Raw genomic sequence first — 27,460 nt, forward strand, 5'->3', positions numbered from 1 at the left:
GGACTGCCTCCTTAGCTTGGTGGGATATTGTGGAAGAGGTGGGACTCAACGGGAGGCTTTTAGGTTACTGGTGTCCTGGAAGAGGATTCTGGCCTCTCAGTCTCTTATAGCTCCGAGTCTATCAGACACTCAGCCATCATCTACTATCTTGCCAGGTTAAACCTTTCTCCTCTTTAATTTGATATGTTATGTATTTCATTACAACAATGGAAACTAATGCAAAACATGAGCCTGTGCCCTTCTACTTTGCATGCTGTGTTTCGTTCTGACACTATCTGCAGCCAGTCTCCTCCTCCTTCTTCCTCTTCCTCTTCTTTTTTTTTTTTGTGTGTGTGTGTGTACACCGATTCTTACATTTTTCTCATAAAACATGGATGATTCCTTTAGTCACTTGCCACCATATTGGAGATAGTGTGCTTTCCTTTCTAAGCAGCAGTTTGGAAGCAAAATGCTTTAAGCCCCACCTCTTCTTGTGGGACCTGGGGTGCTATGGCTCAGGAGCTTGTGTTTGAACCCATGTCTCCTGGCTGGTAGTGATGTTTTTTAAGGTGGGATTAGGCAGAGAAAGTGTGTCTTTGTAGGGTGGGCCTTGAAACTGCTAGCCTGCTGCAGCTCAGCTTTCTGGTCTGCAGAGATATGGACAAGCACCCTCGTAGTCCTGCTGCCATGGCTGTGATCGGCTCCTGACTTCAGAACTTCCCCACTGTGATGGGCGACATCCAAACACCAATGGCCAAAATGAGCCCTTCCTTAAGTTGTTTCTTTGTCAGAGATTAGGGCACAGCCATGAGGAAAACAATGCATGTGTGCTGGCAAGGAGCCGTGGGCAGGAGATGCTCAGTCGCAGTAGTTCTAGTGGCTTGGGGTTTGAGGTGCTGTTCATCCTGGGGTTTCATCTATAACCTAGACTGAGACTCACTCCATCTACCTGGGACATATGTCTTTCAGATGGAGTGGTCCCTTGGGGTTTTCCCAGAGCAGACATGAGCTTATACATCTAGAGAGTGAAGATGTCTCCTGTTTCACAGTATCCTTTCCCGATTTCACTTCCTATAAGGCAGGTCTTTACTGGATGGGAAGATTAGGGATCAAACTGCTCATCTACCAGTTACTGAAGTTGTTTTAGATTATGGACTTTTGGGTTTGGTTATTGCAGAGGAATGTTTTTATGGACAGGGTCTCATGCCTCAGCATAATAGTGTGGAACTCAATGAAGCCCAGGTTAGCCTTAAACCTGCAGCAACCCTCTCTTCACAAGGGTTGGGATGTCAGGTACGGATCTTCATGCCTGACCTTGGATTTTATTTATTTATATATGTATATATTTTTTAAAAGATTTACTTATTTACTATACAGTGTTCTGCTTGCATGTGTGCCTGCCTACCGGAAGAGGGTACCAGATCTCCTCATAGACGGCTGTGAGCCACCTTGTGGTTTCTGGGAATTGAACTCAGGATCTTCGGAAGAGCAGCCAGTGCTCTTAACCTCTGAGCCAGCTCCCCAGCCCGCTTGGGCTTTATTTTTTATAGTAACGTTGTATTCACAGTGAAACTGAACATAGTGCTCCCATCCACTCTCCGCTCCACAGATGCACAGTCTCTCTCATTTGAGAGTTCTCTCCCATTTGCAAGATTCCCCCCACCTCTCACTCCTCTTCGTTTGTTTGTTTGTTTGTTTGTTTTTGCTCATTTGTGGAACAGAAAAATACTTTGCCTGAAGGAAACTTCCCTGAAAAGAGGGACTCAGTTTTATGTGGTCTTCAGGTAATACTAATATTAATATTCTTTTTGTTTACTAGTTTCTTCTCTAACCTGCTCCTGTTAGTTCCCTGTCTGTTCGGGGCAGTTTCTACCTTCGCTGAGTTGAATTTGACTTCTTGATATGAATGGTGGGGATCAATTCCATACATTTTCTAAAAACACGTTGCTGGGATAACAATGGAAGATTAGGTTAATTTCATTCCAGCGTCACCACTAGGCTCTTTTCTAAGCGGGGAGGGTAAATATGCTCACCAAACTGATGAGTCTGCTAGTCTAGCTACTATTTTGACTTCTGATAATTTTTGCAAACCACCTTCAGTTTTTTTCTTTCACCACTACTCTCATCTGAAGAATTTTCTCCAACTAAGAAAAGGTTTGAATTCAAATCAATACTGATAGCCAGTTACTTAAAAAAAAAAAATCACTGACCTGACCCATCATTAACATGACAGACCCAGCCCTGTAAATGTTCAGTGACAGCATATTTTCTCAAAGCTATTTCGAAGTTCACCACTGTCTCTTCTCTTTGTCCTGGTCATCTCATTGCTGAGACTAAGTGATTTAAAAATCCCATTTGTCTGATCTCTCTCTCTCTCAGCAAAGAATAGAGTATTAAAATTTCACCAGCCTTGAAGCCATTATGACTCATGAAAGCAATGCTTTGAGCTGAGGTGCCTTTCCATCAAAATATATTTTCGGTGCTTCAAAAAAGACTTCTGCTGTTGTCTAATGACTACATTTCTCAAAAGGACTACCAAATGCAACATTCTACAGCTTGGATATAAATAAAATACCTGAGCCTCTCTCAGCAACGCAGAGGTACCATCCCCATCTATGACAAGCAGTATACCAACTTCCAGTTGCCATGGGAACAGTGATTCAGGATGGCCCAACTTCAACAGTTGAAATGGCAGCTCAGAGGTGGCAGTAACAATATTTTTCGTAGCCATCCCACGATAACACTGTCATTAGCCTTTTCTACTTTCCCTAGTAATAACGCTCCAAGCCTGCTGCTAATGAAGCACTTTGCTGGCAGGTCTGACTAGGGAAGATGGGCAATTTCATTAATTAGCCCCTTCCAGCAAATGGCCTTTTACTCCACAATAGGGGTTAAGGTTGGGGTGAATTTCTGCCTCAGATCTTTCTTTTGACTTATGTAGAAAATGTCTTCCTGGGGATTTGAGGTCCTTCTCTCAGCTCCCTGGGACTCTGGGCATTGTTAGCACATCCATTTGGAACTCCAGCAGTCCACATGTATTTACAAATTTGAGATGTTCGAACCAATTTGCTTCCTCCTTCTGGAAAGTTCTGTGGGTCCCCTCCACCAGACACCAGTTGATTTAGGGGTGATTTTTCTGAACCTGCTGAGTCTGGTAACCGGAAAGGGGAACATTTGGCTTACTCAGGCTGTTGGGCACATTATGAAAGAAAAAGCTAAACATAGGGATTTGGGGGAATGACAAATGACCAACAGTTTAAGGGTTTTTGCTGACTTTGCCTTTAATGTTTGTGTGGGGCACTGGGAGCCCTGGGGGGGGGTGGTCTTTAAAGGAGACTGGCTCTGTGATCTTTGAGCAGGGGGAACATGTGTCTCTATCTGTGGGTACATGTATGTAGAGGCGGCATGGGCCCTTCAGTAAAGCCAAAGCTGGAAATGGTAGTTGAGCTCATAATCAGAAGCATGTGAGCAGCTGGGGCTCTCAAGACAGGCTAGTGGACCCTGTTCCGTGGTTGTAATGGAGGAGTCTGGGAAAATGAATTCCTGCAACCAGTTGAAAGCAAGCATTGAGGACAAGCAAGCAGACACCAGCTAAACACGACTTATTTTCATCTAATCCTCTTGGGAGAGAGCTGGCGCCCTGGGGAAGCCTAGTACTGATCAGAGCTTTGTAGACTTTCGCGGGAAAAGCCCCAGGCTGCAGAGTCCCATGCATATAGCCACATAAACAGACACAACCCAGGGAAAGGATGGGACCAAGACTTGGAAGATGGAAAAGCATTCAGCCAGGATACTGTGCTGAAGGTATTTTTCTAGATCCTTTTTTTGCCAGGACCAGCGAGTAAAGGGAGAGGACTCTCTGACTTTCCTGATCAAGGACACGGTCCTTGGGTAGTGATCAGGTCCTGGGCAGCTCACGGACAGTACAGTCCCCACTGGCCTCCCTAACTCATCTGCCAATGTTTTAAATGCATAACTTGAAAGGCTGCATTTCAGGGCTACTTGTTCTTCGGCCCCTTCTGTGCTACCCTGAAGAAGTCCCTTGAGGTTTAGTCAGGGACCAGGTAAAGAAGGACATGACAGATGGGTGAGAAATAAGAACAAAGTTAGGTGGGAGGCAGGGACAAATGTCACCTGTCTCATGTCAGAGGCCCATGACGGAAGACATTCAAGTTGCCATGACACCAGCCTCAGCAAAGGCATAAGCTAGTGCTTCTTTGTCTCCACTGAGCATGAGGGCCAGTCAGGGATTGGTAACCTCCCCTTAGTGGCTCAATCACGGAGCTCCGGACTCAGGCCAGCAGTCACCTCAGGAACCATTCACTCGAGGAAACTGCTGGCCTAAATGGCATCTGAACTATTTTTTTTTCACATCTATCTTATTTTCATCAGTAGCTGATTTGGCAAAATAACTCAGAGGGCATCCACTTTGGAACCAGGTACTTAGCCCATCTAAGGGGTGCAGTCACTTCCTTCAGCCCTTGAGGAAGGATAAAGGTGTGTGCCCGGAGTCAACAGACAATAAGCAATGAAGTTGAGAAAAAAATCCTTTCCTCCATCTCTTCTTTCCTTTTTAAAGACAGGGTCTCATTTTGTAGCTCAGGATGCCTTCAAATTCACAGAGATCTGCCTGCCTCTGCCTCCTGAGTACCTGGCTAAGAATTTTTTTCTTTTTTTTCCTTTTCGATGTTTTTATTTGTGTGCTTGTAAGTGAGTAGGGGTGTGTGTGTGTGTGTGTGTGTTGTATACATGTGTTGATGTGGTATATAGTATGTATGCATGTGTAACAAATCACACGAGTGTGGGGATGTGTGTGTGTGTGCACATCCAGGAGGTAGATCTTTCATCTCTCTTTTCCTCATTCACTTGGGAGAGGGTCTCTCACTGAACCTAACATTCATTATCTGTCCAAGCTGGCTTGACAGAACGCTTCTGAAATCTGCTGGTCTCTTTCTATCAATGCAGGGGTTATAGACAAACACAACTTTGCCTAGCTTTTTATGTGGGTCTTGTGAATTTGAACGAAGGGCCTCATGATTGCATGTCAAGCCCTCGTACCCACTGAACTACCTCCATAGCCCTTGTCTAAGAATTTCCAATTTCAGTTTCCTTCCTAGTTCCCAAGGGTGGGGCCTGAAGTACAGAAAATGGGTAAGCTGGTGGCTGGATATGATCATGTCAGGCCAATGTAGGACCAGCCAGTAACCAACAAGATTGACTGCAGGTTTTCCAGAACTCTCTGTCATGGAAGAGGACAAGTGAATATAAGCTAAGCCAGTTTGGAGAAGTCACCTCTCAGAAGTGTTTGCAAGAGCTCTCTGCATGAACAGTTTGCCTCCATGCTGAGAGCAAGGCAGCCTCATAATAGGGGGAGGGGGCACAATGGACTAGTGGAAGGAAAGAAAGAGCCCAGGGCAAAAGCGAGCTGATTGTACTTGGGAGACTAAGCTAAGGGCCTAGGAGGGACTCCGCGTGCACGCACCTCATGCACAGAGCATCCCATACTGAGTCTTTCATAATCACACCAAAGGTTCTCATTTCTTATAAAGAGTTTGGATAGAGCCCAGAATGTTTTCTGACCCCCAAAGCCTTGCACAGTCACAACTTCACCTTGGCTCAGTCCAAGAATCTTTCAAAAAAGAGTTTGGGATACACAATGTGTTCATACGCACTAAGCTTGCCTTTCCAAAGTGATTCACATCCCCCATGACATTGTCCCCAGTGCTTCCCTCAACCTCCCAAGCGTATTCTCTGGAGTTCCACCACCCTCTTGGAATCTCCAGCCCTTATCCCACTCATCAGCAGACACATGGCAGTTATTTAAGAACTAACTGGTGAGCAGATGGACACAAGAATGGGTTGGCATGGGCAGGACGTGAACCGAGGGCGAACCATCCAGCCCATGGCGTTGATTTATAAGAAGCTGATGGAAAAAAAACTAGCCAGCCTCTTGATCCTTCCAACTACCATGTCTCTTCTTTCTCCTCAGAGAAGGATCTCTGCAGCCCAGGGTGGCCTCAAGCTCATCACTGGAGGATGACTTTGAACATCTGATCTTTGCTTCCACTTCATAATTGCTGGGATTATAGATGTGCTGGGAAATCTACCAACTTGAGCCACACCCCCTCTACTTAAAACAAACAAACAAACAAACCTAGAGAAAGCTTATTTGATCTTATTTTCAGATGACACACTGTGGAATACCCATCCTGGTTTTATCTTCTTGGGAACAGATCATCTCCTCGTAATATGTGGAAGGGGGGTGGAGGAACTGTGAACAAGGTGGGGAGAGTGATGAACTTGGCACTGCAGTTATCTGGGGGAGAGCATGCCTGTGATGTGCGAGGCCCGCTTAGCCACAAGGATAAGCAGGGTTTTCACGTGGGTGGTTAAAAATAGCCAAGTTCTCTAACGCTGTATTTACCTTCACTACATAAGGGTTTGACTCTCTCTGCTGATGGCTGTCTTGCTTATCTGGAGGTGGTTGGAGATGCTTACAGGGAATGGGAGGAGGCTAAGGCGACCCCATAAGTGACCCCTCTACAGTATCATAGCAAAAAATAAACTTAGGAGAACAGAACGTTTCTTCCTTGCGACTTTCGGTTCTCATGGACTTTTGCCTACTTTTCGCGATAAGTCATCTCTCTTGTCCCACTGCCAGTAAGAACGGGCACAAAGAAGCCAGAATTACCCATCCACAAAGGGACCTCCACATCTGCTGGTGCAGAGAGTTGTGCTTAGGGCAAAGCCAGAAGCTCAGAGTGGTTTCAGATGGCTGAAACTGCCAGAGTGAAAGAGTGTGCCTGGCCTGACTGCTTCAACCAGCAGGGTCACCCATAACCTGATGTCTGGGCTCTGCAGTGCTCGGCGTTGGTGTCACTTGTTCCTACTGGGTCAGCAAAGATTGTAGTGTGGTTCCATCTCTTAAGAAATGATTTTTTAAATTTTGTTTTATATGTGTATAGACATGTATCTGGGTGTGAATTCTGTGCAGGAGTGAAGGCACGTATGGAAGGCAGAAGAAGGTGTGGGCTTTCCTGCAGGTTGAGTTACAGGCATTGTGAGCCTCCTGACATAAGTGCAGGGAGCCAAGCTCAGGTTCTTGCAAGGGCCACATTGACTGTTATCCCTTTTGATCTCCAGCCTGTGTGATTCTATCTTATGAGGAGAAAACAGGATTACAAAAATGAGTGTTTTGTTTGATTGGCTTTTAGAGAAGAAGTGCATACCATGTATTCCTGGCTAGCCTAGGATTTACTATGTAGACCAGGCTGGCCTCAAACTCACAGAGATGTTGTCTGTCTGTCCCCCAAACATTGGGGTTAAAGTCATGCACCACCATGCCCAGAATAATTCATGGTTTTTAAGATTTTGAAAAAATATCTATATGAAACTAATAACCCGTGATACCCATGCAGCTACTTTTAGGTGCTGGGATTGATTATACATGGTTTCTTCTCTTCCCGTATCAATTGTCATGTTTTCCCATATCAGATTGTTTAAAGAGTTATTGGAAAAAGATATAACTGATACAATAGACTTATTGTGTAATTTCACAATCAAGAATGTTCTTTGTGGCTAGGTGTTGTGGCACATGCCTTTAATCCTAGCACTTGGGAGGCAAAGGAAGGATGATCTCTGCGAATTTGAGGCCATCCCGGTCTACAGATAGAGCTCCAGGACAGCCAAGGCTACAGGAAAAACTGAAGGCCTCACCTGCCTCCATCTTAGGCTTAAATGCCATCTTACAGTAAAGACAAACTAGGTTCAATCCAGTTTATGATTAAATCTCTGTTTCTCAAGGACACTGGCTATGCCTCTCCTGTAACCTTAACCAGATACGGTTCTGTACTGCCTCTTCCAGGAATAATAATCATGCCTTTGTTTCAAAGAGTTAATAACCATCTTACAACCCTACCTTTGTTTTTAAAAGGTTGTTATGGCTACCTTGTTATGACTACCTGTTGTTATGAGTACCTTGCAGTCATGCCTTTGTTTCAGAAGGTTGTTAAGACGAACTTGTTATGCTCATGTTCCGCTCCTATAACACCATCTAGTTTGTCCACTAAATCCCCCATGTGGAAACTGCCTACCCCATAAAAAGCTTGATGATACAGGTCAGTGATCTTTCTCCTACCACCTTTGGTACTAACAGAATATGATGTAAATGCAGAGAAAAATCCATGGATGTGAGCAACAAGCAATGAAATGTTTGCTGTATAAGCACACAACAAATATCCAGTCTGAACAAGAAAGATCTGTTGCTATAATCAAAGGTTGATGAAAGGAAAGCTCTTCCAATGCATTTATGATGGTTTACCTTCATGGTAACCTGGCTAGGTTTGGAATCACCTAGGAGACAAACTGGGTGTGCCTGCAAAAGTGTTTCCAGAGAGTTTTAACTGAGGAAGAAAGGCCCACTTAGAATATGGATGGCACCATTCCCTAGGTTGGGGTCCTGAGTTTCATAGAAAGGAAAAAGCATGAAGAAGTAGCTCAGTGAGAGAGCCCTTGCCCAGTATGTACAAGCTCTGTGTTTAATCCCTAACACCACAAGAGAATACAAAAATAGAAAAAAAATCAAAGAAAGCAAATCAATTACCACCTCTCTCTTCTGTTTTCAGACTGGGAATGCAAGGTGACTACCGTGATTGACTGTATCCTCTTAAACTGTGAGCCAAAATAAGCTCTTCCTTTTAAAAGTTGCTTTCGTCAGGTTTTGTCACATCAGTAAATCAGTAACTAACACAATATTCTTTCTGGGTAAAAATGTTACTTCTGCCCATATCCCACTGTACCAGGAAGCACCATGTGGGGTACTCGGTCATTCCCAACCATCATTTCTCTAAGTCTTTTTCTTTTTACCTCCCTCCCTTCTCTTTTCTTCCTTCCTTCCTCCCTCCCTCCCTCCCTCCCTCTCTCTCTCTCTTTCTTTCTTTCTTTCATTTTGGTTTTCCAAGACAGGGTTCCTCCATGTACTCCTGTAACTCACTCTGTAGACCAGGCTGGCCTCGAACTCACAGAGATCCACCTGCCTCTGCCTCCCTGAGTGCTGGGATTTGGTTTTGTTTTGTTGTTGTTGTTTGCTTTGGTTTGGTTTTTCGAGACAGGGTTCCTCTGTGTAGCCTTGGCTCTCCTGAACTCACTCTGTAGACCAGGCTGGCCTTGAACTCACAGAGATCCGCCTGCCTCTGTCTCTCAAGTGCTGGGATTAAAGGTGTGCGCCACCACCGCCAGGCTCTAAATCATTTTCTAACTCTTCAGAACAACAGAGGTTCCAAAGGACCTATATGTCAGCCACGGCTGTCTTTCTGAAATATCCTGTGTGTGCATGATAAAATGGAGCTGAAATTTACAGCCTGACTGGGGAGTTAAAGTGCTAATGTCACACTCCACTTACTTAAAAAAAAATATTTTGGCTCTGAGCCATTAAATCATAAAGATGAGTTAATTTAAAGACCCGGCCTGCTGAAATACAACTGAGTCACAGTCATTTGCAGGCTCTGCCTATGCCAAATCATATATCAAAAGGGCAATTACTTTGTATTAGGTAATTGTTATAAATTAATATCTTTACTGCCTTTACAGTTTGCTGAGTTTCTTTCCTTTGGTTCTGTTCCCAGTGGCAGAGAAGGTAGGTACACATACTGAACAGGGCTAAATAGTTTTGCTGTCTAGAAAGGAAAGTTGAGTAGGTAGAGCGAGAGTGTCAGTGTTAGACTACTAGGGACACTTTATTGAGAAAAAAATCATTCAGGCACTGATAATAAATGAGGGTTATTCTTCATTAATGGGACTGTTGCCTTGGCAACTTCCAGCTCAGAGAAGTATTTATATCAGCTCAGCAAATGGTTCTGTCACCAAGGAACAGCTCTCCTGTGTCTTTTTCTGTACTCATGCCTGGAATCTTCTCTTACATATCTCAGCTGCATTTCTGGTCTCAGTTAGGGTGGCCTCAATATTCTGCCAACCCCACCCCAAATGCATCCGATCTAACAGCAAAGGGGCAATTTAAACAAACTTCTTGGAACATGGAATAGGTCAAAGGCAATGCTGATAAATGGCTTTCTTTGGCAAAGAGCTGTGATGTACATGAGTTGCTTTTAATTTTTCTGAATATTCAGCAGAATTCGGCAACACGTTTGTAAGCATCTCGCATCATGAATATTAATGTGCATTAAAATCATGCATTGTTTCCCTAAAACTTTTATTTTCTCAATGCCTAATTATCACCAAAGTGAGAGCATGGGTCAGACAAGGAGTGGGAGGCTGGGAGACTCTGGCAACCATGTACTTGGACCATCCTTGAGAAGAAAGCGCATGGCTGTAAAGTAATCTTCGTGAAAGAATACTCACTACAATTTGGTCAAATGTCACAAAAGCACAGGGCCATAATGAGGTTGCAAAGGAGCTAAGGGTGTAGAGTTTAAGTGGGTCCCTGTCCCTTATGTCATATTGTAGGACTGGTCCACATGTCTCAACCTCCTTGGGGCCCTGCATTCTTACACACAAATTAATGCGCCCATATACAACTGTGACTGCTCAGATCACTTGCAGCATAACCATGATACAAAACACCATGCAGTCACAGCCCAGGATAGCATAGGGAGACCTCTGTGTACTGACATGGAAAGAGGTTTGGAACATGTGGCCTGTGTTAAATAAACAGAGTAGGAAAACATCGTATACAGAAAAGTCTGAAGCTGCAACAGAAACCAGCAAAGAACGAGTTAAAATTAGCGAGCACTTCTCAGGGCCTGAGAACAGCAAAAGGAAGAAAACAACCTTTGTGTATTTCAACCCATTTGCTTTTCTGACAGGCAGGAATATTGTTATCAGTCTGTATTCTAAACAGAACCACGCTCCCAAATTAACTTTATTTTCAAACTCAATCACCGTGTAGTTTGGCCCCTCTCCAAATTCTCTCGCTTGTTTTCCTAACACTTAAAGGAATCAAAATACGTTATCAACATCTTTAAACCAAATCTTTTGACTTAGGAAGCTATCAATGGTTTTCCTGGTAGATGGTTCCTGGGTCCTTACAAGTAAAGGACACTTTGTTGCTTTAAGACCACAAAGGAAAGTCAGAGGCGATAAAACACTCATTCTAGAATGTACTATGGCTCTAAGCATTATCTTTCCACTTTGTGTTATTTAAACCATATTGTCTGTCTGTCTCTTTCTGTGTGTGTGAGCATGCGCATATGTCTATGCAGGTGCACATGCATATGTGCACATGTGTAGAAGCCAGAGGTCATCTTCAGGTGTCATTTCTCAGGCTCTGCCCAGTCTCTCACTGTGACCCAGAACCCTGATTAGGCTAGGCTGGCTGTCTGCAAGCCCCAGGGATCTGCCTGGCCCCACTTCCCCTATGCTAGGATTCCAAGGGCCTCTCACCATACTTGGCTTTTCATACATGTGGTGGAGAGCAAACTCATGCTTGCAAGATGAGCATTTTACCCTAGGCCTCCCTAAATCATACGCTTACCCAACATTTCATGCATGTCCCTAAGTGTAAATAAGTTGTGAGGGATCAAGCCTACTGGTTGCTTACAGAGAAAGGGAAGGACCTTTATTATGACAGGATGATCTAGGAGAGAGTAGGGTGGCACAGATGGAAATCATGAGCTTTAAATTCACACAGGCCTGAGCTTCATGGCCACTGCAGGTTACCCAACCTCCTGAGCCTCATTGCTGTATCTCAAAAGCCACCTTCCTTTGGAGATCCTTCCTCCCAAAGATCAAGTTAAATTGCTATTGTTAACAGCAACGCACGGTGTCCAGACATACAGCAGGTCTCAACAAGGGCTTTACAACCACCCGACCCGTTAACACAAAAAAGCAAATGCAAGACAGAGAGGTAAAGTTTGTCTCCAGAGGCTAGAACACTTATCTAGGCGTCCGAGACTGTTCATTCACCAACCAGGCCCACCAGCATCAAACCTCAGACCTCACCATGAACACCTGACTGTGAAAAGTCCCCTTTGGGGCTGGAGAGATGGCTCAGTGGTTAAGAGCACTGGCTGTTCTGCCAGAGGACTGAGGTTCAATTCCCAGTACTCACACGGCAGCTCACAGCTGTCTGTAACTCCAGGAGATCCTAAACCCTCGGGCAGACAGACATCCAGGCAAAACACCAATGCATGTGAAATAAAAATAAGTAACTTTTAAAAAAAGTTAAATAAAAGAAAAAGTAGATTAAAAAAAATTTTTTTTTCAAAAGAGGAAAAGGAAAAAGGCAAAGAAAAGAAAAGTTGTTTGCCATAAAGACAGGCTACCCAGGGTCACAGATACCCAGGCCCAGGGCAGCCTGGTCCCAGGAGTGTGCACTGGGTGAGGGACACTCCGCTCCCTGGGGCTCAGTTTCTCTTACTCTGTGGTTTTAGCAATTTCCCTCTCCAATGATCTACTGATCCCGGAATCCACTTCTAGAACAACCATTCCTTTGTTCCTCTTCCCATAGCAGGGCCGAATGTTGGTTAGAAAATGAACAAAGACATGGACATTTAGAAAACACAAGTTTTTGGTGATCCTACTCCCCACCCCACCCCAAAAGATGCTCACTGTTAGCACCCCAGGGACAGTCCTTCTAGAGTTTGTTTTTAATGAGGCAAATCTTTCTTCCTGCCTGGATCACCTCCTGTTCCCACTCTTTTTAATCCCGCTCCGTTATCCACACAAAATCTCTATCCTTGTCCTTTTTGTCCCACTTGTGTGTTCCAAAATTACCCTTACAATGGTTGCTAGGCATCAAAGGCGGTAACTCACACAGCAAAGGAAGAGTCCAGTTTGGTATTGAAAGCTGCAAAAAGCCCAGGCTCCCATTCGGCTGAAAGCACGCAGACTCTGCACAGAAACCCCCATTTCATCGCTTTTCTTTAATTAAATGAATAATCCCCTCGGTATCAGCATTCATAAAAAGTGACCATTTTTCACTCAAAGTTACTGTTCTTTAACCAAAAGCATGGCGGGAGGGAGTCTTTCCTAGCATTTTGTCACACACAAGTGCTGTCTGAAAAAATATGTTCTTCCTTTTAATTGCCCATCACAGACACGTCTGTAAAACTTAAAATATCTATCAGGGGGAAAAAACTTAAGAAAACCAGACAAATAAAGTCTCAGGCTTTTTCCAATTACTAAATTTAGGACACTTCAAACCACCCTATTGGTTTGCTATAAAAGTCTTCAGTGTCTTCCAGCTCCTGTACTTAGCAAACAGGCTGGGCACAGCGCCATCTGCATGGCCCATAGAGCATAGAACCCTGTCCATGGCCTGGCGCAGCATCCGTGGCTTCCATTAGGGCTTGGGGCAAGTGACTCCTGAGCTGAATTTTGGTGGGAGGGAAGCATTTGGCTGAAGAGCATAGGACGTCTGCATTTGGATGTGTTGAGACAATTGCCTGGGCTTTTTTGCTCTCTCTCAGATATTTACCGATTATAGAAACACATGCAGCTATGGTCTCATGAAACCAGGGAGATTTAGTTATTGGAAACACACAGGGAAATCCCAGTTAAAAATTTAACTTCTTAACATACGCTTCCAGGCTCCAGAGTTTGCTCTTGCCCCATGGCTGTCCTTTTGAACACTGATGGTATGTGTTTATGCGTGTTTGTGCGTGTGTTTGTGTATGTATGTGCTTATGTGTGTGTGTGATCATCATGCCAAGCTCCAGTCCAAATAGATAAACCAAACAAAATTTGATTTCTTTTTTTTAACTCTGACCTTCAGTTGGAAATACTTACAGTCAGGGTCATAGAAGTATCTTGTCTCTGATTAAGTTCAGACAGTTTTATTGGCAGTGATTACCACCCCATGCGTTGGTGGATCTACTCCTTACTTAGAAATTCTTGTCTTGCTTTCGTAAGCTGCCTAAGAGCCAGGTTTTCAATTGCTCCCCATCTACAGCTACAACAAAGGAGTGAAGAGACTGAGGGAGCTACTAAGTCATCAGGGTATTGACAAATTCAGTATGTATATGCATATGCATGTGTGTGCATGTGCGTGTACGTGTGTGTGTATGTGTGTTAAACCTCCACAGAGATACAAAAATCTATTTAAAAAAATACTTCATTGCTAATTTATGGCTTAAAACCTGACCTTAATCATTTATTTTTGACTGCTAGTCTAGACTTGGCTCAATTCAAATCACCAGCTACAGCAAATCAAGCTATCCACTGATTCAATACATGTCAAAATTTAATTCATTTGCCTAAATATTCATTCTTAAGCATAGGTTAAGAAATTAAATTTTGCCGGGTGTGGTGGTGCATGACTTTAATCCCAGCACTTGGGAGGCAGAGGCAGGTGGATTGTTGTGAGCTCGAGGCCAGCCTAGTCTACAAAGCAAGTCCAGGACAGCCAAGGCTACACAGAGAGACTCTGTCTCAAAAAACAAACAAACAACAACAAAAAGAAATTAAATTTTGCTGTTTGGTACTTATTGTGATGACAGTTCTAGATACTGAGAGGTCTGCAGGGAAATTGCTTGCTTTCTGAATTTTGTAGTAACCACCAGAATTCAGCAAGCGGGCCTGAATAATCTTATCTAACTTAAGCAGCTAAAAGTCAAATATTAGTCAAGAGGCCTAATGGCTCAGGGGTGCACTCCCAGCACTTAGGAGGCTGAGTCAGGAGATCTGTCATGAGTTTGAGGCCAGCCTGTGGTGTGTGTGTGTGTGTGTGTGTGTGTGTGTGTGTGTGTAAGGCCCATTCTCAAAGAGTTTTATAAAAAGGAACACTATAGCAAACACACATGAGAGAGAAATTATTAGTTCATTGAACATCCTGTTCCATCACTAAGGTATTTATTTGATGCTTTAAAAAGACTTGACTTATAACATGTTAAAAACATACTTATACATAAACATATATTTAAGTATACACATGGGAACTATCAGGATTTTAAATGATCCAGCTACTGTTAATCTACCGTTTAATTACAACCAAAAAGGACAAAACCTAGTCAAGATATGGGAGAGAAAATAAAAGGTAATGAGAGCAAAGCTTGCTGTTACAGTGTAATAGTAACATATCTGTAGACACAGTGTCTTAGAATCAGAGGGAACCATGGACCAGGCACCCATATATTTGACAGACACTGTGTTTCCTGTGTGTAGTGAATATGGTATTATGAGCAAATTTTTTTGCAAGAGAAGTGAGCGTGTGTGTTTTATAAGGACATAACAAGATTATCTCAGCGAAATTAGAATATAAAGAAGTCATCACTTTAGGACAAAGCACAGACACCATAATATCCTCTGGGCAAGTAATCGTATTATTCTGAAATGTAGATAGAAAAGAACAGGGGCTGTGGCTCAGTTGGTAGAGTGCTTGCCTGGCACACACAGAGCCCTAGGTTTAATCCCAGCTGACATATACCTGTCATCACAGCACTTAGGAGGTGGAGGCTAAAATGATCAAGGTTAAAAAATAAAAAAGTTCAAGGCAATCAGTTTTTAACTGAGTTTCAGGCTAACCTAGGATACATGAGACCTGGTTTCAAAACAAAAACGAAAACAAAAACAAACCAAATAAAATAACTGAAAACAAAATGAATGTAAAAAGTAAACATTCCAATTATTGGCATCGGTATAGAAAGATGAAAAGACAGAAGAGAGGAACGCATAAGGGAACTGCAATGGACGGGACACTTACTGTGTGACACTTGTTAGTATGACTTAACTTCTGATAAAAAAACAACCCAATGAGAGGGTATTTTGGGGGAATATTTTGGGGGAAATATTTTGGGGAAAATACCATAGGGAAAAAAATTTTAGCTGGGTAGTGGTGATGCACGCTTTTAGTCCCGGCACACAGGAGGCAGAGTCAGGCTGACTTCTGTGAGTTTGAGGCCAATCTGGTCTATAGAGCGAGTTCTAGGACAGCCAAGGCTACAGAGAGAAACCCTGTCTTAAAAACAAACAAACAAAAATTGCTGGTTACCTACAAGACTTTCTTTTTTATAAAATTGTTAAAAGTCACTGTACATACTCACCGTACACACGACAGTTTCTTGTGACAAATACTATATGTTGCGTGTGTGTTCCCTGCACCTCCTCCCTCCTCCTCTTCCACTAGTGCCCGTTATCTCCCGAGACAGTTCAGCTTCTACACATACGCACACATGATTTTGTGTATCTCCATAAGATTAGGAACCACAAATGAGAGAAAACATACTTCCATTTTCATGAATCTACCCAGACTGACCAATCATGGCTGTTTACAGTTGCATCCATTTTCTTTTGAATAACTTCCTTCTTCTCTATGGCTGCAGTAAATCCCACCAACCCCATTTACATCCAATATGTTTTCTTGTCCATTCCTCTCTCGTTGTACACCTAGGCTGCTTCCATAGCTCGGACATTGCAAAGAGTGTTGTAGTAAGCTTCTGACCTGGACTCTTCATACACACCGTGATTCCATTAATCCGAGATTGATTGCTTTCTTCTCAGGTTCAGCTGAACACACACACACACACACACACACACACACACACACACACACAACCCTTCCTGGGCCTGCTCTTCATCCCTGTACATGTAAGCTGCTCATTTTGCTTAGGCCAGTGAACCCAAGAGGATGGGAGAGTCCAACTCCCCCATAGGATTCCTAGGGTTATCCCATCATAACATGAGGACTCAAAGCTGCAGAGACGTCAGAACCTGACCTAAGTCTCCCCCTGCCCTGCTGTAAAACAAGCACATAGCCAGTTTGGAAGTGTCTAGTAAGAATTTTGTAATTTTGGTTTCCTTAAAAAACACAGAACCGAGGCTGGGCTTGGTGGCGCACGCCTTTAATCCCAGCACTCAGTAGGAAGAGGCAGGTGGATCACTGTGAGTTCGAGGCCAGCCTGGTCTACAAAGTGAGTCCAGGATAGCCAAGGCTACACAGAAAAACTCTGTCTTGAACCCCCCCACCCCCCCAGCAAAAACCAAACAAACAAAAACAAGCAAACAAAGCACAGAACTGTTCTGTTTTTGTTTTAATCCCAGGTGTGGGATATGGAGCTGCTTCAGACTGTCCACAGCAGCTGGCTATGATTTGCCTTGTACGAGCTCTAACAGGGACATGTTTTTTCCAGCTGCAGATAGTTTCTGCAAGTGTATGACATTTGGAATTCTGGGGACTCTTGAGAGGGACCTGTGCTAGAGCCCAGAGATGGGCTGTGTGGCTGCTCCTCCTCCTCCTGCTGCTGTTGTTGTGGTGGCTGGTCAAATGGTTGTGGGCAAAGAGAAGAAGTTGAGTGTCCTGACAACAAAGATCAGACTTGCCCCAAGGAACTCGATGCCCATAGTCAGCTCCTCCTCAAAAGTGACAAAATTTGCCAGGCGATGAGGGCTCATGCCTTTAATCCCACCCAGCACTTGGGAGGCAGAAGCAGGTGGATCTCTGAATTCGAGGCCAGCCTGATCTACAGTTGAGGGAGTTCCAGGAAAGCCAAGGCCACATAGAGAAACCCTACCTTGAAAAACAAACAAACAAACAAAACAAAAGGAATCAACCAACCAACCAGCAAACAAAAGGAAGTGACACAGTTCAAAGCTGTAGGCAATACCTTAAGTCAAGGATAGAAAATATCATTCTTTTTATTTGAACAGGAAATTTAAAGTAAGAATAAATTGTATGTGTAAACTGCCCTAACCATAAAAATGGATTTAAAATGACTTTGATATTTAACAATATGCTAATGATAAAGCTACAAAGTCTACAATATTCCTTGCCCCTCTCAAGGGTCTTACTACATAGCCCAGTCCAGCTTTGAACTCTTGATCCTCCTGCCTCAGCCTCCCAGGTTCTGTAATTCTCACTTCAATGTAATCTTCATGTTGGGTATAATGTGCAAGCCCAGACTGTAGATATCCCTTGTTAAAACATTTTGAAGGTAACACAATAAAATTAGTCCTCTGAAGTATAAGATTGGCTCAGAATTGGGGCCTCTATTACTATCAACCATCATGTTAAACATCTAAAGAGAAAAGTCCTATGCTTGTCTCCATCCATGGGTACTCAACCCAACCTCTGACACAATTCAATGCTGTTGTGGCTTACACAGAGAAGGCATGGATTCGGAAATAAAAAATGATTATACTGGGACATGGTGAGATAGCTCAGTGGGTGAAGGGGTCTGCTGCCGAGACTGATGATGACCTGAATTCCATTCCTGGGACTCACATGGTGGAAGGGAAAAAAAAACACTCCATAAATTGTCCCCTGACCTCCTCAGGCTTGCAGTGGCATGCACCCACCCCCTATAAACAAGTAAGTAAATGTTAAAAAGTGATTATCCTGGCCTAAGAACTAGTCCAGAGGTAGAGTGCTTACCTAACATACATGAGACCTCATGTAGAGCCAACACCCAGCACTAAAGATCATAAGTGCACAAGCAGAGATGAATGTACACACTCTTTGCACATATTCACTTTTGGATAAGCCATAATGTTAAGAAAACAAACAGCAACAACTGCTAGTGAGGAACTGAGGGAAGAAGAGATTTTTATATTGCAAGAAAGAGGCTGGTGGGAATACTAATTGGTTTATCTAACCACAGTAGAAATTGGTATGGAGGCTCTTCAGAAAATTCAAAGTAGGACTCCCTATGACTCAGCTATCCTGCTCCTGGATACATGAGTGTTTGTAAGGCAACACGCCACAGAGATACTTGCAGGTCAGTGTTTATTTCAGGAGGAGTCACAGGGCAGAGATGGAATTGGCCTATGTGCTCATCAGCAGATGAAAGGATAAAGAAAACATGGCATTATACACACAATGCGACTTCATTCAGCCATAATGAAGGATGAAGTTACATTGTTTGCAGGACAATGGATGTAAATGGAGATCACACCAAGCAAAATAAGTCAAAATCAGGAAGGCAGATATTGTGTGCTTTCTCTTATTTTTGGATCTTAGATTTTATATAAGACATAAAATCATTTATACACATCATGAAAGTAGAAACAAAGTTGGGGAGCTAGAGGAGATTAACAGGAAGTGGGCAAAAGAAGAGTGTATGGGGTGAACATGGTCAGAGTATACTCTATATGTGAATGAAGTATCTTTTGAAATGTATTACTATGAACAATTAATACATATCATTTAAAAGATAAGGCATTACCAATCTTACTTATTACTATTGTATTCAAGGATGTGGGAAAGGAAACATGTTAAAGACATAAAAACTAGGGCTGGTGAGATGATCCAGTGGCTTTACAAGCTCAACAACCTCAGTTTGATTCACTGAACCCATGTGGTGGAAAGAGAGAACTTCTCACTTCTACAAGTGCACTCTGGAACCTGGACATGCCTCCTCCTGCCCCCCCCCAAATACTTCCTGCTGTCCCAATGGGGGCAAAACCTTAGTCTATTTGTCAGGGTTCTGTCCCTTCTGCCTAAACACCTGCCCTGAATGCACCCCTCATATGGAGGAATTATGTTTCCTTTATGAGAACTTTTTTTTTCAAGACAGAGTTTCTCTGTGTAGCCTTAGCTGTCCTGGACTCACTTTGTAGACAGGTTGGCCTTGAACTCACAGAGATCCACCTGCCTCTGCCTCCCAGAGTGCTGAGATTACAAGCATGCAGCACCACACCCAGTTTCCTTTACAAGATTTTTTAGGAAACATATTTAGACCATAGTGTGTGTATGAGTGTGTGTGTGTGTGTGTGTGTGTGTGTGTGTGTGTGTTGCACATGTGGAACTCAGTGGACCTTCAAGAGTCAGTTCTTTCTTCCTGCCATGTGTGTCCTGGGGATTGAACTCAGATCATTAGGCTAGTATGCTAATGACTCATCTCCCTGGCCCAAACATAAGCTTTTCCTGACTGAATAGTTAATACATGATTTATTTAAAAAGTTAAATTAAACTCAGTGACTAAAAATGAAACAAGAAAAGCACTCAAGGGATACCTTAGCAATAAGCCCTTACCTAGCCTCCTATAAACAATGCTAATTAAATTAATTGCCACCAAAGAGAGAGGAGGGGGAGGGAGGGAGGGAGGGAGGGAGGAAATGGGGGAGACTGGTTGAAGAGAAAGGGGATCAGCGGGAGTGGGAGGAAGACGAGGGAGAACTGGTATGGGGATGAATATGGTTAAAAGGTACCATATGAACAAGTGTAAATGTCATAATGTAGCCTACTGCGCACACCAGAAAGGTAAAACAGCAATGTCTTCTTTACCTTGGCCACTTACAGGACCTGATTCTTTATTCCAGTAGGATATCTGGGGCAGCTTATTTCTGATTGACAGACAGGGCAGTCCTGGTGGCTGGTGGTGCCTAGGGGGGCCCTTCCAAGAAGCTCTGGTTCTAAGTCCAGTTTCTTATTCGTCATCCCCTGGACTCTAGACTGTAAAACTGTAATGCTCAACAAGAGATGGGCGGAACTTGTCTAAAAATTTCCTTAAGTGAAAAATTCGCCAACTGTTATTTGTCACTTTTGTCCCAATTGTGATAAGATTTTTGACAAGAACAGCTTCAGGCAGGCAGGAATGGTTGGTTTCATCCCACAGTTCCAGGGGATGCGGTCCATCAGGGCAGGAAGCTTAGCAGCAGGTGTGTGAGGTGGCCGGCCACCTGTGCCTACAGTTAGGCGGTGGAGGTGTGTGTTTGTGTGGAGATTAAGATTAGAGCTCAGCTAACCCTTTTAAAATTCAGTCTAGAACTTCAGTTCCTGGGTTAGTGCTGCTGAAGTTAGGGCGGGTCTTCACTCCTCAGGTAAAACTTTCTGTCAGCTCCCTCAGGGATATGCCAAATATGTGCCTCTATATCCAGTCAAGGCCACAATGAAAGTGAACCATGCCATCCCACCTGAGACTAGCAACTCAACAGAACGTGGGCTGCAAGTCAAAGCCTGGGACTGGAAGCCAAGTATGTCTTCAGTGCAGAATAAAAAAAGTCTCTCTCCATGTTCTCAGGAAAAGATAATAGGCGAGTGTTCGAGTGCCCCTGGATTCTGTACGCCTGGAGCCAGCAGCATGGCAATGACTGGGCTGGACTGGGCTGTATGAAAGAGGAAGTGAAGACCCGGGAGGAACAGTCATCACTGCTCTGAGGTGATGCATAAGACCCATGAGATAGGGGAACTCCTTCTCCTCCTCTGTCCTGTGCCCTCCTTGGATTCTTCCGCCTTGTTTCTCATGAGGAGAAAGGTTGCGGGAGCCAGAGCTGCCTAAAGTCAAAGCAGGCATCACCTAAGGTGACAGATGGGGACTTTGGGGATCAGATTCCCAGCTGTGCTGCCAAGACTCCGCTGTCTTCTAAGCCACTTCGTGTTACTTATTTTCTCTAGGGTACAGATTCTTCTCCACAGAAAACAGACAGGTGGAAGGAGGAAGGAAGGAAGGGGGGGGGATAGCGAGGCGGGGGGGGGGGGTGGGAGGAAGAAAAGGAGGGAGGGAGAAAGAAAAGAAAAATCAAAGAACAAGAGAGAAAAGGGGACAGGAACTAGGGAGGAAAAGGAAGAATAACAGAGGAAAGCATGGAGGCGGGGAGGGGAAGGAAGGCAGGAAGAAAGAAAGGAAAAGAGAAATATAAAAGGGAGGGAGGGCTAAAAGAAGTTACACTTGGAATGATACCCAAATGTTTTCTCATCTGAAATTGGGGGCTGTCATTAACAACTGTAGGGACAGAGACGATGGAGTCACAGCTTGTGGGAGCTTCAGAGTCAGAATTCCTGACAAGATCATGTTTTGCTATTTGCCATTTGGACAAACTAGCTTATGATTGCTAAAATACTCTACACATAGAAACCTTACTAAAGGCCAAGTGTTTAAATTCATTACAGCAACAAGCAGGGAAACGGAAGTTAACTGGAAGACTCACACGGCTGAAGGAGAGGGTGAAGGAGGCCACTCTGTCACTCTTGGAATCGCTCTGCTAGCCAGCACGGCATGACACGAGCCCACTGTTCTATAGATGAATTAAGCAGACAGCTAGGACCCTCAGTATGTGGCGTAGTGAGGAGAGACGCCAAAAGTGAGGTGTTGTGGGTGTGTGCCAGTAATCCCAGCCCTTGGGAGGTGGACGTAGAAGCAACAGGAATTCAAAGTCTGGTTCAACTACAGAGCAAATTTGAGGCCACCCTGGGCTCCATGACACTCTGTCTCAAAACATCACCCCCAACAAACATCAAGCGAAGCTGTCTATTAACTGTCTAAAAATGCCTATCCGTTGTAAGGTCACAGAAGACGAAGACAAAGCATAGTTCAGAGTGTGTCTATATCACATGAGTGCATCATCCTTAGTTTAACTTTACTGCCTTTTTGTTTAAAATTGTTATTCTCTTGTTTTACGAAACGACTAGGAGGAGCAGCTCTTTCTCTTAACCCCATTTTAATCAAGAAAAGAAATGAACACTCCACACCCCAAGAAATGTTCAGGAGGGACCCTAGATTTTCAGCTGCCGTTGGTGCTTTGCGATTGTCAGTTCACTCAGCAACTGGCCTGTGACTAGTTACATAAACTGGGAATAACGATGTCACTGATTTGGGGAGGGGGCGTTGCTTTTTTGTTGAGACAAGGTTTTGTGTAGCCCACGCTGGTCTCAAGCACCCATCCCTGTCCCCTGTGTAGAGCCTCTGGCCTCCACCTCCAAAGTGTTGGGGACCAACGGCATGTGCGACTCCACGAGGTTTCTAAGGTGCTGGGCACAAATGCAAGTCTTTGTGCTTGCTAGACAAGCACGCTGCCGACTGAACTGCGTCTCTGCCTCTCCCAAAGTTTTATTAAGAAACACAACACAACACACAAATCACACCAGTCCACTGTTAATGGGCCGTGTCTTCCAAGACCTTGTTGATGATGTATGGGGCTCTGTTTCTAGAGGACCCTTTCCTTTCATGGCAGCAACCATGTTTACCCTGAAGAGCTATTATAAAATTATGCATTGTTTATTCTTCCAGAGGAGGCGCAAGCTGCGCCCTTGTTCTCAGGCGGGAGAGTAATTTAAATAAGCCCTCTGGTTTATGTCGTGGACAAGGAGGCTTAGGCAGATCTAATCTTTTCTAAACCTGTTATGTTCTTGCGTTCAGCAGAACGTCCTAATTGTCACCATTAATTCCCTTCTCTTTGTGGTCTATTCTGCCCATGGACTATTGAGTGTTCAGTAAATTAAAGGCCGCCCAGCAGCCGGCACACAGAGACAGACGTTAAATCATGGCCCGCCTGCCCCTACTCATTATTAGTGTCTGTGAAATAGCTGCTAAGCTGGGGGAGGGGTAGTGGAGGGGGGGGGAATGACAGGATTGAACATGGTATATGTTGGTATCCTTCTCCGATTTCCATACTGTACAATCAGGTATGTGGGGGGTTCATTTTCTAGGCAACAGGTGTGTTCTTGGAACAAAGTTCAAGCCCTTCCCCCCGCCCTCCACCCTACCCCCCACCCCCGCCCCATTTTGGCTTGCGGGAGAGAGGCGGCAGCTGCAGGCTTAACTCCTATGACACAGGGCTCTGTGAGGCCTCAGACCTAAACTGCGTGTTCATGTTATTAAAGCAACAGGCAGACGGGCTGTGGCTGCTGGTGCTTTTCTTTGTGTTACAGAGCCAGGGTCTGTGTTTTCAGATGGCGAATGTTTCTCTCTTTTATTGCTTTCTGCCTCTCTCTTCCACTGTACTTTCTCTTCTGCCTCCCCTCCTTTCTTTTTCTCTCCCTTGCTCTTTCTGTTCCTTTTTTCTTTCTTTTCTCCTGGACTCTGGTCTCCTCTCCAGCCTTTTCCCCATTCCCTCTTCTCTTTTCCTGTTTCAGTCTTCCCTCTTATTAAAAAATAAAGACAACACTTGTAAAGCATTCTGTATTCAATAGCGAGAACATATTTTCATCAGAGTAATACTGTTTATAAGCTGATTTGTGGGGAGGGGAAAACCCTTCACTAAAGTCCAATTACATGAGCACCTCACTTTATTCTAAAAGGAACTTACAGGGACAGGGACTGTTTACTGGGCAGTTATAAGGTTCGCTCTGCAAACCCTACAATTTTGAAAAACAGAAGCTCGGGTCCTTATTTCTAATTCTCACTGTTCTCTGGCTAAAGCTTCTAGCTGGGGTTTTGTGAGATGCCATTATTAGCTCTGATATCTTGCCCTACCCAAGAAACATAATGTCGACATCAACTGAAGGTCACAAGTCTGGAATCACTGTGACAGCACCACTCAAGAACTGCTTTTTCGGGGTGGGGTACCACTCCTTTATGTATTTAGCTTTCAGGTGGATTGTGCTGACAAATATGAGAAATTCAACACAATTCTGCTGTATATAAGCTTTCAGAGAAACAAAGACAAGCAGAAGTAAAAGGGTCAGTGTGAAGACAGCAGTGTGCCACGCACCGTCGCAGTGTGCCACGCATCGTCGCAGTGTGCCACGCACTGTCGCAGTGTGCCACGCACCGTCGCAGTGTGCCATGCACTGCCAGTAAGGAGTCTGTGGAAGGGGTTGTCTTGGAATACATTTCTCTGGACCTCAGATGTCCTGAAGCTTCCCCATTTCCACTGAGTATTTCCTGAGAAGTATTTAATAACAGCGGAGGACACCTGTGGCAGACAAGTACACCATCACGTGACTGGTTGACCACTTATTTAATTACAGTCTTCGACCCACTGGGAAGGAGACACACCGGATCCCAGGGCAAGACCAGTGCCAGGTGTCGAATACACTACCAACAGAGAAGGAGCAAAGATGGAATTTTTTCAATTATTTTTCCTAACCTTAAACAACATGATTCAAGCATCAGATTTTCTGTAAACCTACGCTGAAAGTGTCTTTGCCAGGATTGTCCTGATGGAGAGACATCTACGAGGAGACAGAGCTGGCATCCTATCCTCTCAGACAGAGCCCTGAAAAGCAGCCAAATGCTTCACTTAGCCTTAAGTTTTTAATTGGCCTGACTTGTGTTTGCACTAAATGGATGTAAATAATGAGTAACTGCTGGGGTATAAAACTGTCTGCAGCTAGCAGATCAGAGCACACACATCCTGAAAGATCTACTCCAATCCAGCAATTTCCAGATTCTATGATTTTTTTCCTTACTTCCATGCTGTACTTGAAAAAAAAAAGTCATGAGAAGACATGAGAAAATTTGCCTCTCCCTCCCCTCCCCCCATGTGTGTGTGTCTGTGTGTGTGTGTGTGCATGCATGTCCTAGTGTAGGTCATGACTCCGAAAGAGAATCATGAGAGGTGGAAGATATATTAAGGGTGTGAAGAGAGGAGAGAGGGCAATGGAATATTTGTGACATGAAAGCAGAAATTAAGGACAGTCTGAAAAAGGGAATCAACCAGAAAGGACAGAGGTCATAGCGGAGGACAGAAGCAGAGAGAGACAAATTAGGACACAGTATAGTGATGCACAGGTGTGGGAACGCCACAAGGAAACATGCCACCTTGCATGGTAACTTAAAACAGTAAGAACCAAGGGCTGGAGAAATAGTTCAGCCAGTAAAGGGCTGGCCTCACCACGGGCATGGCTGGTCCTGGGAAGCCATATAAAAGGCCAGCCACAGTGCACAGTTATAATACCAGGACAAGGGAGGTGGAGACAAGATGACTTCCGGAGCTTACTTGCTGGCCATCCATTCTAGACCACCCAGTGAGTATCAGGCCCCAGTGAGAGGCCCTGTCTCAAAAACAAGATGGGTTTCACATGAGGAAAGACATCCGGGGTCAGCCCCACATGCATGCACACAGGCTTCATGTGCAGCCACACATGTGTCTGTACACATGTGGTAATGAAGGGGCAGAAGTGTATTACCATCTTAACTATTTTTAAGTACGCGGTTCAGAGCTGCTACACTCGCGCTGCTGTGGGACTTCTGGGCTTTCTTACCATAGACCTGAAGCTTCGCGCTCATTAGGGGTCTCATTGGCTCTCATCCCTGCCCCCGGCCGTCTCTGTTCCCTTCTCTGTCTCTATGAATGCCGTCTCTCTGGATGCCTCATCTAGGTGAGTTCATACAATGCACTCCTTTCTGTGTCCAGTTTACTTCCTTTAGCATATTGTACTCAAATTTTACCAGGACTTTCTTTTTTAAAGGCTGAATAATATTCCATTGGACCTAGACAACCTATTTCCATGCATTTGTCTGTCCTTAGACATGTCAGTTGCTTCTATCTTTTGGCTGTTGAGGCTCTTGCTGTTTTGAACCTGGGGTACAAATACCACACTGAAAGTCTGTTTTCACTGCTTTTGGGTACGTGCTCAGATGTGAGATCTTAGGTTTACACTCTTTTCTGTGTTTAAGTAACTGTCAAACCATTTTCTCTAACAGGCACACCATTTTGCACCCCCTCACAATGAGAACAAAAAGAACCACATTCATGCCAACATTTTATTTCCTTGGGTTCTGTGATGACAACTACATGCACATAGGTGTTAACTAATAGCCTCAGCCTGACCCTGAGAATGGTGCCTGGTGCCTGGTGCCTGGTCAACTCTGTTGGAGGATCTTTTTCAAAGTGAAAGGATTGACTCTAATTCCTTTGTTCAATGCCCCCTTTAACTTCTTGTTACATTAAGCATTCAAGCAGGTCCTATCTGGCTCTGCTTCCAAGTTACCCCCCTCCCTAACTCACCTCCCCAGCAGACTTTTGCTCTGTTGAGAAGAGCTTAAACCAGCGTTCTCTGGGCCTTTGCTCTAACTCTGTCTCACATCTGGACCACTCTGCTCTATAACCACCCCTACCATTCCCTCTCTCCACTAAGATCTCTGCTCAGAAGTCACTTCCTGGTATACGGCCCCTATACCAACAACCCCGATTCCAGAACTTTCCATATCATTGTTTATTTCCTTATTTCCTTATTTATTTATTTATTTATTTATTTATTTATTTATTTATTTATTTTTGGTCATACCTATAACACCTCAGTTGGTTATATAGTTATGTTTGTCTTTTATTTCCCAAAGATAAAGATGATAAAGTTCTGAGGTGGGGGTGGAGCGGGACTCTTGTCTCACTCATCTCTGAATTCATGGTAGCTTCTGATGCCTGGATCGGTAGACTCTTGTAGGGCAGATAAATAAATGATTGCATAACTGAAGGGAAAGATAAACAAAGCAGACATCATGATGCCATAGGACTACTCACATGGGTCTCTACATCACCAGCAAGGCCTCTGCTGTTCTTTAAGAACTCAGCCACCATACTGTTCATCAGCTTATCAAAGGCTTCCACGGATGGTGCCACGCCTGTGGAGGAGAACAGCTCCATTAATCCCCAGCGGTTTCCTGGAAAGCTGGGGCTGGCTCACCAAAGGTTATGTGGAGGTTGACGATCATCGCTGTTCCCCTCACCTGTTCGGTCAGTCATTCCTCCATGTGCCCCATAGTTACCATGTCTCAGGAAAATCCCCTTTGCCCAGTTTCTGTCTTCCCCAGTAAAGACGTTCATCAACATCAATAACCTCATTCTCTACTCTGACTATGGGCTCAACTGGATTTAGAACTATCAAACAGACCCACCTCTATGAACGCCCGTGAGGGTGTCTCCGGAGAGG

At 44.2% G+C, this 27,460-nt stretch overlaps 1 protein-coding gene across 1 annotated transcript in view; it reads right to left on the bottom strand.

Moving 5' to 3' along the window:
- The window catches only part of CAP2 (cyclase associated actin cytoskeleton regulatory protein 2), a 147,286-nt gene that overhangs the window by 94,266 nt on the left and 25,560 nt on the right, over positions 1–27,460 (bottom strand). The window contains exon 3 of the mRNA XM_084795089.1: positions 27,052–27,152. Within this exon, the coding sequence (XP_084651215.1) occupies positions 27,052–27,152 (101 nt within the window). The remainder of the gene's footprint in view (positions 1–27,051; positions 27,153–27,460) is intronic.

This window comes from Acomys minous, assembly GCF_964271855.1.
Source record: "Acomys minous genome assembly, chromosome: 9".
NCBI classification, from domain to species: domain Eukaryota; kingdom Metazoa; phylum Chordata; class Mammalia; order Rodentia; family Muridae; genus Acomys; species Acomys minous.